The sequence below is a fragment of the Dendrobates tinctorius genome, unplaced genomic scaffold, assembly GCF_039654945.1.
Source record: "Dendrobates tinctorius isolate UK_male_01 unplaced genomic scaffold, ASM3965494v1 ptg000254l, whole genome shotgun sequence".
Lineage (NCBI taxonomy): Eukaryota > Metazoa > Chordata > Amphibia > Anura > Dendrobatidae > Dendrobates > Dendrobates tinctorius.
This window is the reverse complement of record NW_027361921.1, coordinates 18,958,439-18,971,008: the sequence shown is the minus strand read 5'-3', so window position 1 is coordinate 18,971,008 and position 12,570 is coordinate 18,958,439. Positions and strand designations below refer to the sequence as shown.

General features: G+C 42.6%; 1 protein-coding gene across 1 annotated transcript in view; it reads right to left on the bottom strand.

The window, feature by feature from the left end:
* Positions 1-12,570, bottom strand: part of TRPM2 (transient receptor potential cation channel subfamily M member 2) — a 1,217,227-nt gene that overhangs the window by 5,418 nt on the left and 1,199,239 nt on the right. Inside the window, exon 34 of the mRNA XM_073558209.1 lies at positions 6,437-6,553. Coding sequence (XP_073414310.1) covers positions 6,437-6,553 — 117 coding nt within the window. The remainder of the gene's footprint in view (positions 1-6,436; positions 6,554-12,570) is intronic.

The window sequence follows — 12,570 nt, the reverse complement described above, 5'->3', positions numbered from 1 at the left end:
TCGCCACTGCTGTTCGCCTTGGCGATAGAACCTTTAGCCGAAGCAATTCGCATAAACGAAAAAATCACAGGGATCAACACTCCATCTAAACAATTCAAAATAAGCCTGTTTGCAGACGATATGCTGCTCTCACTCACAAACCCGACACAATCCATTGCAACACTGCTTGAGATAATAGAGGAATTTTCACAAATATCAAACTTTAAAATTAACAATAGTAAATCGAAAATCTTGCAATTCTACCTTTCAGATACTACAATAAACTATTAAAAATATTTCAGAGTTTGGTTGGGAGGAGGACCAAATATCACACCTGGGGATTGTGTTCAAAAAAACATTACGCAATACAGTTAAAGCAAATTGCGAGACTTTTCTAGCCACTATCACAAATGACCTCCAACCCTGGAAAAACATAGGCCTGTCGTGGGTGGGCAGAGTGCTAGCAATAAAAACAGTGATACTCCCGAAACTTTTATACATTTTTAGGGCTCTCCCTCTTTCCTTTCCAATAACATTCTTTAATAGCTGCAACAAAAAAATCTTCTCCTTTGTCTGGGGAGAGAAGAGAGCTAGAGTAGACAGAACAATTCTCTATAAACATAAATATAACGGAGGAATGGGGATTCCAAACATTCTAACTTACTACCACGCCATTCTTATCAAACAAAGCCAATATTGGATGAGTGAGACTGCCGAACCATCTTGGAGGATGCTAGAGAGAGACCATAGTCCCTCAAACCCACTCAAAAATCTTCTCCTCAATCATATATTCCATATAAAAAGATATAGACCAAATCACCCAATTTTTCTGGCGATTACCCAGGCTTGGGATCATTTGGCCTCACCGAACAAAGCTGAGAAGCCAAAACTGAAAGAAAATTTCCCAATATCCCTGATCGCGTCTATTTACGGATTTACTGTGCCTGAAATATGGTCAAAAAATGGCATTCGAAAGTTGGGAGACGTTCTTGTAATGGATAAATTACTCAGTTTTTCCGAGATTAAAAACAAATTCAACCTACCCTTCTAAGACTTTATGCAATATTGCATAATCAAGGAGTATATGCAAAAATTTGTCAGCTTGGTCCCTCCGAAAACAGAGGTGGTTCACCTTCTTCTAAATAATCCAAACCATAAAATTTTCTGGAGCACTAAATTTCTTTGCAGCTCTCTCAATAAAGATGGCGTCTTCACAAAAAACAAATATATGTTCAAGTGGGAGAAAGACTTCCAGTTCTGCGCAACAAAAGGTCAATGGGAAAAGGCAATAAGAGACTCATACTCTTCCAACATATCAATACTACTTCACGAATCATTCTACAAAATATTAACAAGATGGTACCTAACTCCTTCTAGAATATCACATTTCAAAACAGATTCATCCCCATTGTGTTGGAGGGGGTGCGGGCTCAAGGGAGATCTGAAACATATTTTCTGGTCCTGCCCAGCTCTCACAGAATTATGGAATAAGATTTCCATATATATTGGTGAACTTCTCGACAAGAACTTTACACTTTCCCCTCAAACAGCTTTTTTTTCCTTGGGCTTGGAAGAGGTACATTACTCAACTAAAAAAGTTATAATACACCTTTTACTGATAACTAAAAATATGATAGCCTCCGTCTGGAGAAGAACTGACATACCAAGATTTTCTGACATTGTGGATAGACTAAAGACGCATAATACCTTAGACCTAAAATTCTCAATAGCAAATGGATGCTTGCATAAATATGACAATAAATGGAGCATATGGAACACTAAATACCAAGATTTAGTTTAGTTTAGCTAAGACTTTTCTTGTTAATAAGTTTTTTTCTTACTCTTAAACTAAAAGTAGCTTTCCAGCTATTTTTGATGTACATAGTTTGAACATGGAAATTCAAAGAAGATTATCTTACTAAGACAGATACATTTTTTTGTAGTAGATATACAAATATGTACAGCTCTGTCTATGTTACGATCAAAACTCCTTTCTTTCCCTTCCCTACTCCTATCCCTTTCCTTCCCCCCTTTCCCTACTTACCAATGCGAATTACTACATGAACAAAGAGCATGTTTGTAAATTCTGCTAAAATACCTAATAAAAATATTTGAAAACAAAATACACACACTTACACACCTTGGCTGCTATCAAAGAAGTTTTTAATGGTTATCTGAGGATTGTTCTGCCACGCTGAATAGATTTAGGCTCAAAAACTATAGACGTGCCGCTGGTTCCACGATTGACTCAAGTAAAATAAGACATGAAATACTGTAAGAGGAGGTCAGGACGGTAGTCACAGTCGAGGACACCGGGACTCTGGTGTCCGGACCTCCTTCCACAGAAATATCTTCAGCATCTACTGGTGTACCTGTTCTGGTTGCTGGTCCACGGTCAGGGATTCCACTGCGGTGCAACCAAGCTTCTGCACACTTGCTTTCAGTACATGAAGATGAAATAATGGACACAGATACCGGTTCTGATGCAAAACCAATGCTTTTACTTTCTTCTTCAATGGTTCCGGACACATCAGTTACATCGCAGTCCACACAGCATTCCTCCTGCACTTTCCCTTTCTGACTTTCTTTGCCCTCACGTACATTATTGGTTAGTAGCGCCCTTGGTGGTACCGTAGCTTCACTACTGTAGGACCTCAGTACATAGGGGATCCCACTCATCCGTTTTGCCCCGGACTTGGCAGCTTCAGCCATATTGAGGATCTGCCACATCATGAACATTCTGCACTATGCATGACTTTTGGACCAAGTTTCCTTCTCCGTTCCTGCTGCTGGCGTGAACTGTAACTTCCCCGGGTGATCCGGTCTTATCCAGCACCCACCTGACTGTGCCCGTGCTTCTTCACTTGAACAACGTTGAGTAGCTGCTATGTTGTCCTGGGCTTAGAGCCCTTGTGGACCTGTCGGGTGTGCTCGCCCTTCTGTCTAATTTTTACAACCTACACTTGCTTAACCCATAGCAGCTCCTCCTACAGTTAACCCTCAGCAAACTTCCTAACAGCTATACCTAGGTGTTATGATTGGGTCACCAAGAAGGACAGCAGGCCCAGACTAAGCCACAGAAAACCAGAGAGGTGGTAACTAAGCAGATTGCAGACCCCTGATCCCATCCACACAACTAGCAGTAGCCGTGGAGCGTACCTACGATGATCCTAGACGCCTCAGCACGGCCGGAGAGCTAACTAAGCCAAAAGCAAGAAAGGGGAAATCTAAACTGCCCCGGAGCAGACCCCAAAGGAATAGATAGCCCCCAAACATATATTGTCAGTGAGACAAGATGAAAACACAAACGCAGGCAGAAAAATAGACTGAGCAAACAATGGGGCCCAAACTGACTAGACAGTGTCATGGTTAGGACATGGTTAATGTCCTTTTCTCACAGGGTCAACTTTTGCCGGCCCCTCTTTGAATCTGGGAGAGGTATTTATACTCTTTCCAGATTAACATTCTCTGTCAGCTATACTGTTATTCTGGCTGTGTGTCTGACCCCCCTGGTGTGCGTATACTGCATTGCTTGTATGACCCGGCCTGTCCCCTCACTCTGAACTCCGTCTCATGTTTTAGATACTATTGTTTTCTCTGGTTCTGGCTTGGCTATTGTTACTCCGCTACCGTTTGCCCCTATTGTACCGTCTATTGCCCGTTCTGGTTTTCTGATCTATTGCTACATCCTGACTATCCGCTATGTCTAACCCTTTGGTACTGTCCTGCTATCTCGTGCATTGTCCCTGGATTGATCTGGTTTCCGCCCCTGTCTATGCCCCTTGGTAATTTGTCCCGTAGTTACCTTTCTAGGATTTTCCCTGCAGCTCCTAGCTCTGTGGAGCTTAGGCCACGCCCCCAGCAGTCACATGCTTCAGGTCCTGATAGTTTGAAGCACGCATTGTCACCGCTGCTGCCTTGCTCCACAGGTATCTTTGAGCACGTTTTTTTGTACTCAGGACATGTGCACTGGCTCAGAGAGCGAGTGTAGTGCAGTGTTCCTGACAGACAGGACAGGAAAGGAAAGATACTGTCTGCAATCACGCAAAAAACCCTGCAAAAAGTCCAACACGTCTGATGCACAAAAAACACTGAAGTCGCACAACTTCGCCCGCACTATATCAGCACTCTGGTATATTCTGAAAGCAAAGCAAAAAGAAACCAATCTAACAGGGGACAAAACAAACTGGCACAGGCAGTAACATATGGGCGGTGAATCAGCACAGCCCCTGTCGGAGCTGGCTGACCCACACAAAGCAGAGATTGACAAAACCAGATTAAATGCAAACAGAATAGCAAATGAACCACTTAGCTGAACCATGCAGGGAAAGAGCAAGAGACATCAAACTTCAGAAGACACAGGAAGAAAATCACCAGCAGGGATAAAGGGTGTCATCTGTCTTAAATCCCAATCAGAAACCCCAGATCTCCAATCGTCTTCCTCATTATCAGGTGGCAAGCCTCTGTCAATCATATCAGCCCCATTACCTCTAGTAATCACCAGAGGGAGCCCAGAAAGAGAATTCACAACCCCTCTGTCAATCTGACCAGCTCCACTACCTTCAGAAATCACCAGAGGGAAGCCAGAGAGAGAATTCACAACACCTAGGGATGAGCGAGTAGTGAAGTATTCGGACTCACTGTACTCATTACGAGTACCTCCTAATACTCAGGTACTCGTAACAAGCAGCGAGACCAATGTAAGTCTTTGGGAAATGCGAGAATTGGGCGGGGACTGTGCAAAGACTGTGCCTGGCTGGTACACATGTATTTATTAAAATAAAATAGACTTTTTGCACGGTAAAACCTTTTTCTTTGAGCGTAATATTGTATCTTAAGTGGTTGGGCTTGTTTGAACTCAGTTTCTTGTAGGTCCATTGATATGGCCTGAGTCATGACCTCCATCAGAGAACAAGGGGAGTCATGGAGGACCAGAGCATCATTGAGTGTCTCGGAAAGGTCTCTTTGAAACTGGCACCTGAAAGCAGCATCCTTCCATAGAACTTCTGTGGACCACTGCTGGAACTCAATACAGTAGTCCTCAGCTGTGTGACCCCACTGTGCCAGGTTCATGATCTTAGCCTCTGCGACCTGGATTCTGTCAGGTTTGTCATATCTGACTTAAACTGTCAAAAAAGGCATCAACAAAAAACCATTCTGGGGCTTGTGGGGATAAAGAAAATGCCCAGGTCTGAGGACCCCCTTGTAGTAGGGACATGATTATTCTCACCCGCTGGAACTCCTCCCCTGAAGACCGGGGGTGCAGGGTAAAAAATAACTTACAGCTCTCTCTGAATACCCTAAACTGGTCTCTCTCCCGAAAATTTATCAGTGAAGGATTGGGAGAGACCAACTGTACATCAAAGGGTATTGATGTCACAGTCACTGCTGGCAGTGGGGGGTATCGGAGGTCTTCATCAAGTTATTTATCTGACCCTGCAACTAATATTGCAAAGACTCCAGACTCTGGCAATCCTTCGCCAGATCCTGAGTCATTTGCATCAAATTTGCATTAAATTTGCATCAAATTCGTGACCTGGTCACAAAGCGTGTGAACAGGATCTATACTGGTGGAAAAGAAAAACGTAGTGGCCAGACGTAATGTGACGCTAGTCGGAGTGGTCAAGGAGTCCAAGGTCAGAAGCCAGGAGGGTACATCATAAACAGAAGAAAGAGACAAAAGCATAGTCAGGTAATGTTCCGAGGTCATAGTACCGGGAGGTTAAAGGATCAGAACTGAAGGGGTTAACAGTCGGATGGTCAGAACAAAGTCCAAAGTCAGGCAACAGATCAAGTAAACAGAACCACAAGGCACAGGAGAGCACAGAGCACAAACTTCACAAGATGAATCTACGTCTGGCACTGGTCTGGGAGAAGCTGCTCAGTTAAGTAGGCATTGCAATTATCCGGGATAATGAACACCTGAGACAGCTGACGCCTCCAAGTCACAGATTGGCTAGTCGAGCTGTTAATCAACACACTGACAGCTAAACACTCCCCTGTACCAGATTGCATGGCCATGCTGTCCATCAAAGTACTACCAGCTTCAGCATACACCTGTGCCGGATTGGACAGCCGGGCTGTCAGTAACTGCATCCCAGTCACCCTGAGGGGTGGAACCGTGACACCTATCAGTTTTTTATTAAACACAGCTGGACTCCAATAAAGGAGTAGAGCCATCTCAAGGAGGATCACAAGGAAATGGACTTAAATATGAGTGTCTGAGTAAAGGGTCTGAATACTTATGACCATGTGATATTTCATTTTTTCATTTTTAATAAACTTGCAAAAATTTCTGTTTTTTTCAGTCAAGATGGGCTGCAGAGTGTACATTAATGAGGAAAAGATGTATTTATTGCATTTACCAAATGGCTGCAATGAAACAAAGAGTGAAAAGTTTAAAGGGGTCTGAATACTTTCTGTACCCACTCTATACATATATTTATATTTACCTTACCTGACTTAATTCTATTAATAATGGGTCATCCTGTCTTTCAAAATGAAGGCTTGATGCAGTGGTTTCTATCCAAGCATTGTCTGTATTCCTTGTATCATCCACATACCCTTTGTAGACCTGTAGTAACAAAATATAATTATAATGCATTATGGCTAAAATAATAAACTAAAGTCAGTTACTCAGTGTCTAAGTAAAATTCTCTCATTTAACTATTCTTGCCCATAAAATGTCATAATTGTTTTTCTATTTATACTTATTTTCATTTTCTATTACAATATTAACCCCTTAACCCCTTAAGCCCCAAGGGTGGTTTGCACGTTAATGACCAGGCCAACTTTTACAATTCTGACCACTGTCCCTTTATTAGGTAATAACTCTGAAACGCTTCAATGGATCCTGGTGATTCTGACACTGTTTTCTGGTGACATATTGTACTTCATATTAGTAGTAAAATTTCATTCAAATAACTTGCGTTTATTTGTGAAAAAAATGGAAATTTGGCGAAAATTTTGAAAATTTCGCAATTTTCCAACTTTGAATTTTTATGCCCTTAAATCACAGAGATATGGCACACAAAAAACTTGATAAGTAACATTTCCCACATGTTTACTTTACATCAGCACAATTTTAAAACCAAATTTTTTTTTTGTTAGGAAGTTATAAGGGTTAAAAATTGACCAGCGATTTCTCATTTTTGCAACACCATTTTATTTTTACGGACCACATCACATTTGAAGCCACTTTGAGGGGTCTATATGATAGAAAATACCCAAAAGTGACACCATTCTAAAAACTGCACCCCTTAAGGTGCTCAAAATCACATTCAAGAAGTTTATTAACCCTTTAGGTGCGTCACAGGAATTTTTTGAATATTTAAAAAAAAAAGGAACATTTAACTTTTTTCACTAAAAAAATACTTCAAGTTCAATTTTTTTATTTTACCAAGGGTAACAGGAGAAATTGGACTGCAAAAACTATTGTGCAATTTGTCCTGAGTACACTGATACCTGATATGTGGGGAGGAACCACTGTTTCGGTGCGTGGCAGACCTCAGCAGGGAAGGAGCGCCGTTTGACTTTTTCAATGCAAAATTGGCTGGAATTCAGATCGGACACCTTGTTGCGTTTGGAGAGCCCCTGATGTACCTATACAGTGGAAACCCCCCCAAGTGACCCTATTTTGGAAACTAGACCCCCCAAGGAACTTATCTAGATATGTGGTGAGAACTTTGAACCCACAAGGGCTTCACAGAAGTTTATAACGTACAGCGGTACAATTAAAAAATCATATTTTTTCCACAAAAGTGATCTTTTCACCCCCAATTTTTATTTTTCCAAGGGGAACAGGTCCCTAAAAGTTATTGTGCAATTTGTCCTGAGTACGCTGATACCCCATATGTGGGTGTAAATGACTATTTGGGCGCATGGCAGAGCTCGGAAGGGAAGTAGCGCCATTTGACGTTTTTGGCTGGAATTGAGATCGGACACCATGTTGCGACTGGAAAACCCCTGATGTACCAAAACAGTGGAAACCCCCCACAATTGACACCATTTTGGAAACTAGACCCCCCAAGGAACTTATCTAGATGTGTGGTGAGAACTTTGAACCCCCCAAGGGCTTCACAGAAATTTATAACAAACAGCCGTACAATTAAAAAATCATATTTTTTCCACAAAAATGATCTTTTCACCCTCAATTCTTATTTTTCCAAGGGTAACAGGACCCTAAAAGATATTGTGCAATTTGTCCTGAGTGCGCTGATACCCCACATGTTGGGGTAAACCACTATTTGGGCGCATGGCAGAGCTCGGAAGGGAAGCAGCGCCATTTGACGTTTTTGGCTGGAATTGAGATCGGACACCATGTCGCGTTTGGAAAGCCCCTGATGTACCAAAACAGTAGAAACCCCCCACAAATGACACCATTTTGGAAACTAGACCCCCCAACGGAACTTATCTAGATGTGTGGTGAGCACTTTGAACCCCCCAGTGCTTCACAGAAGTTTATAACGCCCGGGCGTGAAAATAAAAAAATCGTATTTTTTCCACAAACATGATCAATTAGTCTCCAATTTTTTTATTTTCCCAAGGGTAACAGGAGAAATTGGACCACAAAAGTTGTTGAACAATTTGTCCTGAGTACGCTGATACCTCATATGTGGGAGAAAACTACTGTATGGGCACACGTCGGGGCTCGGAAGGGAAGTAGTGACATTTTGGAATGCAGACTTTGATGGATTGGTTTACGGGTGTCATGTGCGTTTGGAGAGCCCCTGATGTACCTAAACTATTGAAACTCCCCACAAGTGACCCCATTTTGGAAACGAGACCCCCCACGGAACTTATCTAGATGTATGATGAGCACTTTGAACCCCCAAGTGCTTCACAGAAGTTTATAACGCCTGGGCGTGAAAATAAAAAAATCATTTTTTTTCCACAAAAATAATATTTTTGCCCCCAATTTTTTATTTTCCTAAGGGTAACAGGAGAAATTGGACCCCAAAAGTTGTTTTGCAATTTGTCCTGAGTATGCTGATACCCTATATGTGGGGGTAAAACACTGTTTTGGCGCATGGCAGAGCTTGGAAGGAAAGGAGCACCATTTGACTTTTTCAACGCAGAATTGGCTGGAATTGAGATCAGACGCCATGTTGCATTTGGAGAGCACTTGATGTGCCCAAACAGTGGAAACCCCCCAATTATAACTCCAACTCTAACCCCAACACACCCCTAACCCTAATCTGAGCCCTAACCCTAGCCCTAACCCTAGCCCTAACCCTAGTCCTAACCCTAACCGTAACCTTAGCCCTAACCCTAGCCCTAACCCTAATGGGAAAATGGAAATAAATACTTTTTCTTAATTTTATTATTTTTCCCAAATTAAGGGGGTGATAACAGGGGGGTTGATTAACTATTTATGGCGGTTTTTATGTTTGGCGGCTGTCGCACGCTAAAAGACGCTTTTTATTGTAAAAATAGTTTTTGCATCAGCACATATTGAGAGCTATAATTTTTCCGTATTTTGACCCACCGAGTCATGTGAGGTCTTCTTTGCGGGACGAGTTTTCGTTTTTATTGATACCATTTTCGGGCACGTGACATTTTTTGATCGCTTTTTATTCCGATTTTTGGGACGCAGAATGAACAAAAACCAGCGTTTCATGAATTTCTTTTGGGGGGGTGCGTTTACACCGTTCCGCGTGCGGTAAAATTGATAAAGCGGTTTTATTCTTCGGGTCGGTACAGTTACAGCGATACCTCATTTAGGTCTTTTTTTAATGTTTTGTCGGTTTTTTGCAATGAAAACAATTTTATATAAAAAATTATTTTTGCATCGCTTTATTCTGCGAGCTATAACTTTTTATTTTTTGCGGTTGATGCTGTGTGGTGGCCCCTTTTTTTGCGGGACAAGATGACGTTTTCAGCGGTACCATGGATAGTTATATGCGTCTGTTTTATCGCGCGTTATTGCACTTTTTGTTCGGTGGTATGATAATAAATCATTATTTTTTGCTTCGTTTTTTATTTTTATTTTTTAAGGGGCTCGCTAAAGGGGTTAACTAATGGGACTGTTTTATAGGGCGGGTCGCTACGGACGCAGCGATACCAAATATGTGTACTTTAATTGTTTTTTTTTATTTTCAAAAAATGAATTTATTGGGGAATATTTTTTTTTTTTTTTACTAATTTATTTAGCGATTTTTTTTAAATTATTTTTACACTTTTTTTTACTTTATTACATAGTCCCAGGTGGGACATCACTGTCCTGTGACAGATCGCTGATCTGTCACATCACAGATCACTGTGACAGATCAGCAATCTGTCACAGGCAGTTCTGCAGACTTCCTCATGCCTGCGCTTTGCAGACAGTGAGGAAGTCAGCTCCATACAGGCCCCCGAAGGCCCCCGTCGCCATCTTGGATCTGTAGGGAAGGAGTCCCCCGCAGCAGCGCTGCACCTTGCGCTGCCGTGGGGGGCTCAGGGAAGCACGGAGGGAGCCCCCTCCCTGCCGATGCTTCCCTTTAACCCCTGGTACACCGCAATCGTGTTTGATCGCGGTGTACAAGGGGTCAACGTGTCGGGGGCGGTCCGTGACCGCCCCTGACACATTGTGCCAGGTGTCAGCTGTGATAATCAGCTGACACCCGGCTGCGATCAGCATTAGACGTACTATCCCGTCTTTGGGAATTAAGTCCCAGGGCACATTGACGGGATAGTACGTCTAATGGCAGAAAGGGGTTAAAGTTGTTGTCTGGCCTTATGTTACAAGTCTGCAGTCACTCTGAGTGCTGTGAAGATTTTTCATTGCCAGTCAGTGGCCATCAGTCATTTGACTGCAAATATGCGATTTGCTTACTTATGGCTAGTGTTGAGCGATACCATCCGATATTGAAAAATATCGGATCGGATTGGATTGGATCGGCCGATATCCAAAAAGTATCGGGTATCGCCAATTCCGATCCCGGAAGTCCCATTCAAGTCAATGGGACAGAAATATCGGAATTAAAAAAAACCCTTTCTTTCCTTGTAGGTTAATTCTACATGAAGAAAAACAACTAATAATAATGTAGAATGTATTGTGGGAGGTGTAGGAGATATTAGCCCAATCAAATGGAATAGCAGGAATTAATTTTTTTTTTAAAGACATTCGGATTTACAAAGATATTGACTTTGTTAACCTCTTTTATATTTTGTCAGATATGTATGTTTCACTACTTCCATGCTCTTCACCTTCTTTTTTACTTCTCCCACACTTTCTCCTTCATCATCCTCAGCAGCAGCATCTTTTTTATCAACTTCTTCTTCACCTTATTCATCTTCTTCTTCTTCACCTTCTTCCTTCTTCCTATTATTCTTTTTTTTCACATTCTTCATATTCATCTTATTCAACTATTATTCTTCTTCATATTCTACTTCTCCATCTTCTTCCTATTCTTCTTCTTCTTCTTCATCATATTCTTATTTGTGACAGGCATTCCGGTAGTTGTTATCTATAAAAGTTTGAAGATTACACCTTCCGTTCTGCCTGTCACAATAGATTTACAACAGGATTTGTCCGCTTTCAGTTTGGCCTGCAGTAGCAGGCATTTTCCAGGGGCACCACAAGGAGGAACGGACTCACCCCCATACACTGCTTAGTCTTCTTCTGCTTATAATTTAGATAATATCATGTGCTCTGATTTTTAGTCTTATGCTTAATGTTCTTCTGCTTTTGGCTTTTCTGCTTCTTGGTCTTCTGTCACTTGTTGTTCTGCATCTTGGTGGTTGTCTTCATGTTCTTTGTCCTCTTGGTCATCTTCTTCAGGGTCATCTTTTTGGTCTTCTTCGGTGTGGTCTTCAGGGTCGTCATCAGGGAGATCCAGAGTGAGAACCAAAAACCACTTCCTCAAGCTCGAACTTGGAAAAGTAGCAGAAGGTACAAGAAGGCTGAGGAACTGCTGAGAACCAGCTGATGCTACTGGAACCCAGATGGTTAGCAGAAGGAACAAGAGCAAATGGAACTAGCAAGGACCAGCTGACGGTGCTGGAACATGATTACTAAGCAGGAGGTACCTGTGCTAGAAAGCACTACCAAGGACAAGCAGACGTTGCTGGAACTCGGATACCAAGAAGGAGGCACCTAGGCCAAAGGCACTGCCGAGAACAAGCTGATGGTGCTGGAACCAGGATGGGTAGCAGAAGCTGCAAGAGTCAATGGAACTAGCGAGGACCAGCTGACGGTGCTGTAACCCGGAGGGGCAGCAGAAGGAACAAGAGCCAATGGCACAACCGTGGACCAGCTGACGGTGCAGGAACACGGTTACTAAGCAGGAGGTACCTGTGCTACAAAGCACTACCAAGGACCAGCAGACGTTGCTGGAACTCGGATACCGAGAAGGAGCCACCTCGGCCAAAGGCACTGCAGAGAACCAGCTGATGGTGCTGGAACCCGGAAGGTTAGCAGAATCTGCAAGAGCCAATGGAACTAGCGAGGACCAGCTGACGGTGCTGGAACCCGGAGGGGCAGCAGAAGTAACAAGAGCCAATGGCACAACCGTGGACCAGCTGAGGGTGCTGGAACATGGTTACTAAGCAGGAGGTACCTGTGCTACAAAGCACTACCAAGGACCAGCAGACGTTGCTGGAACTCGGATA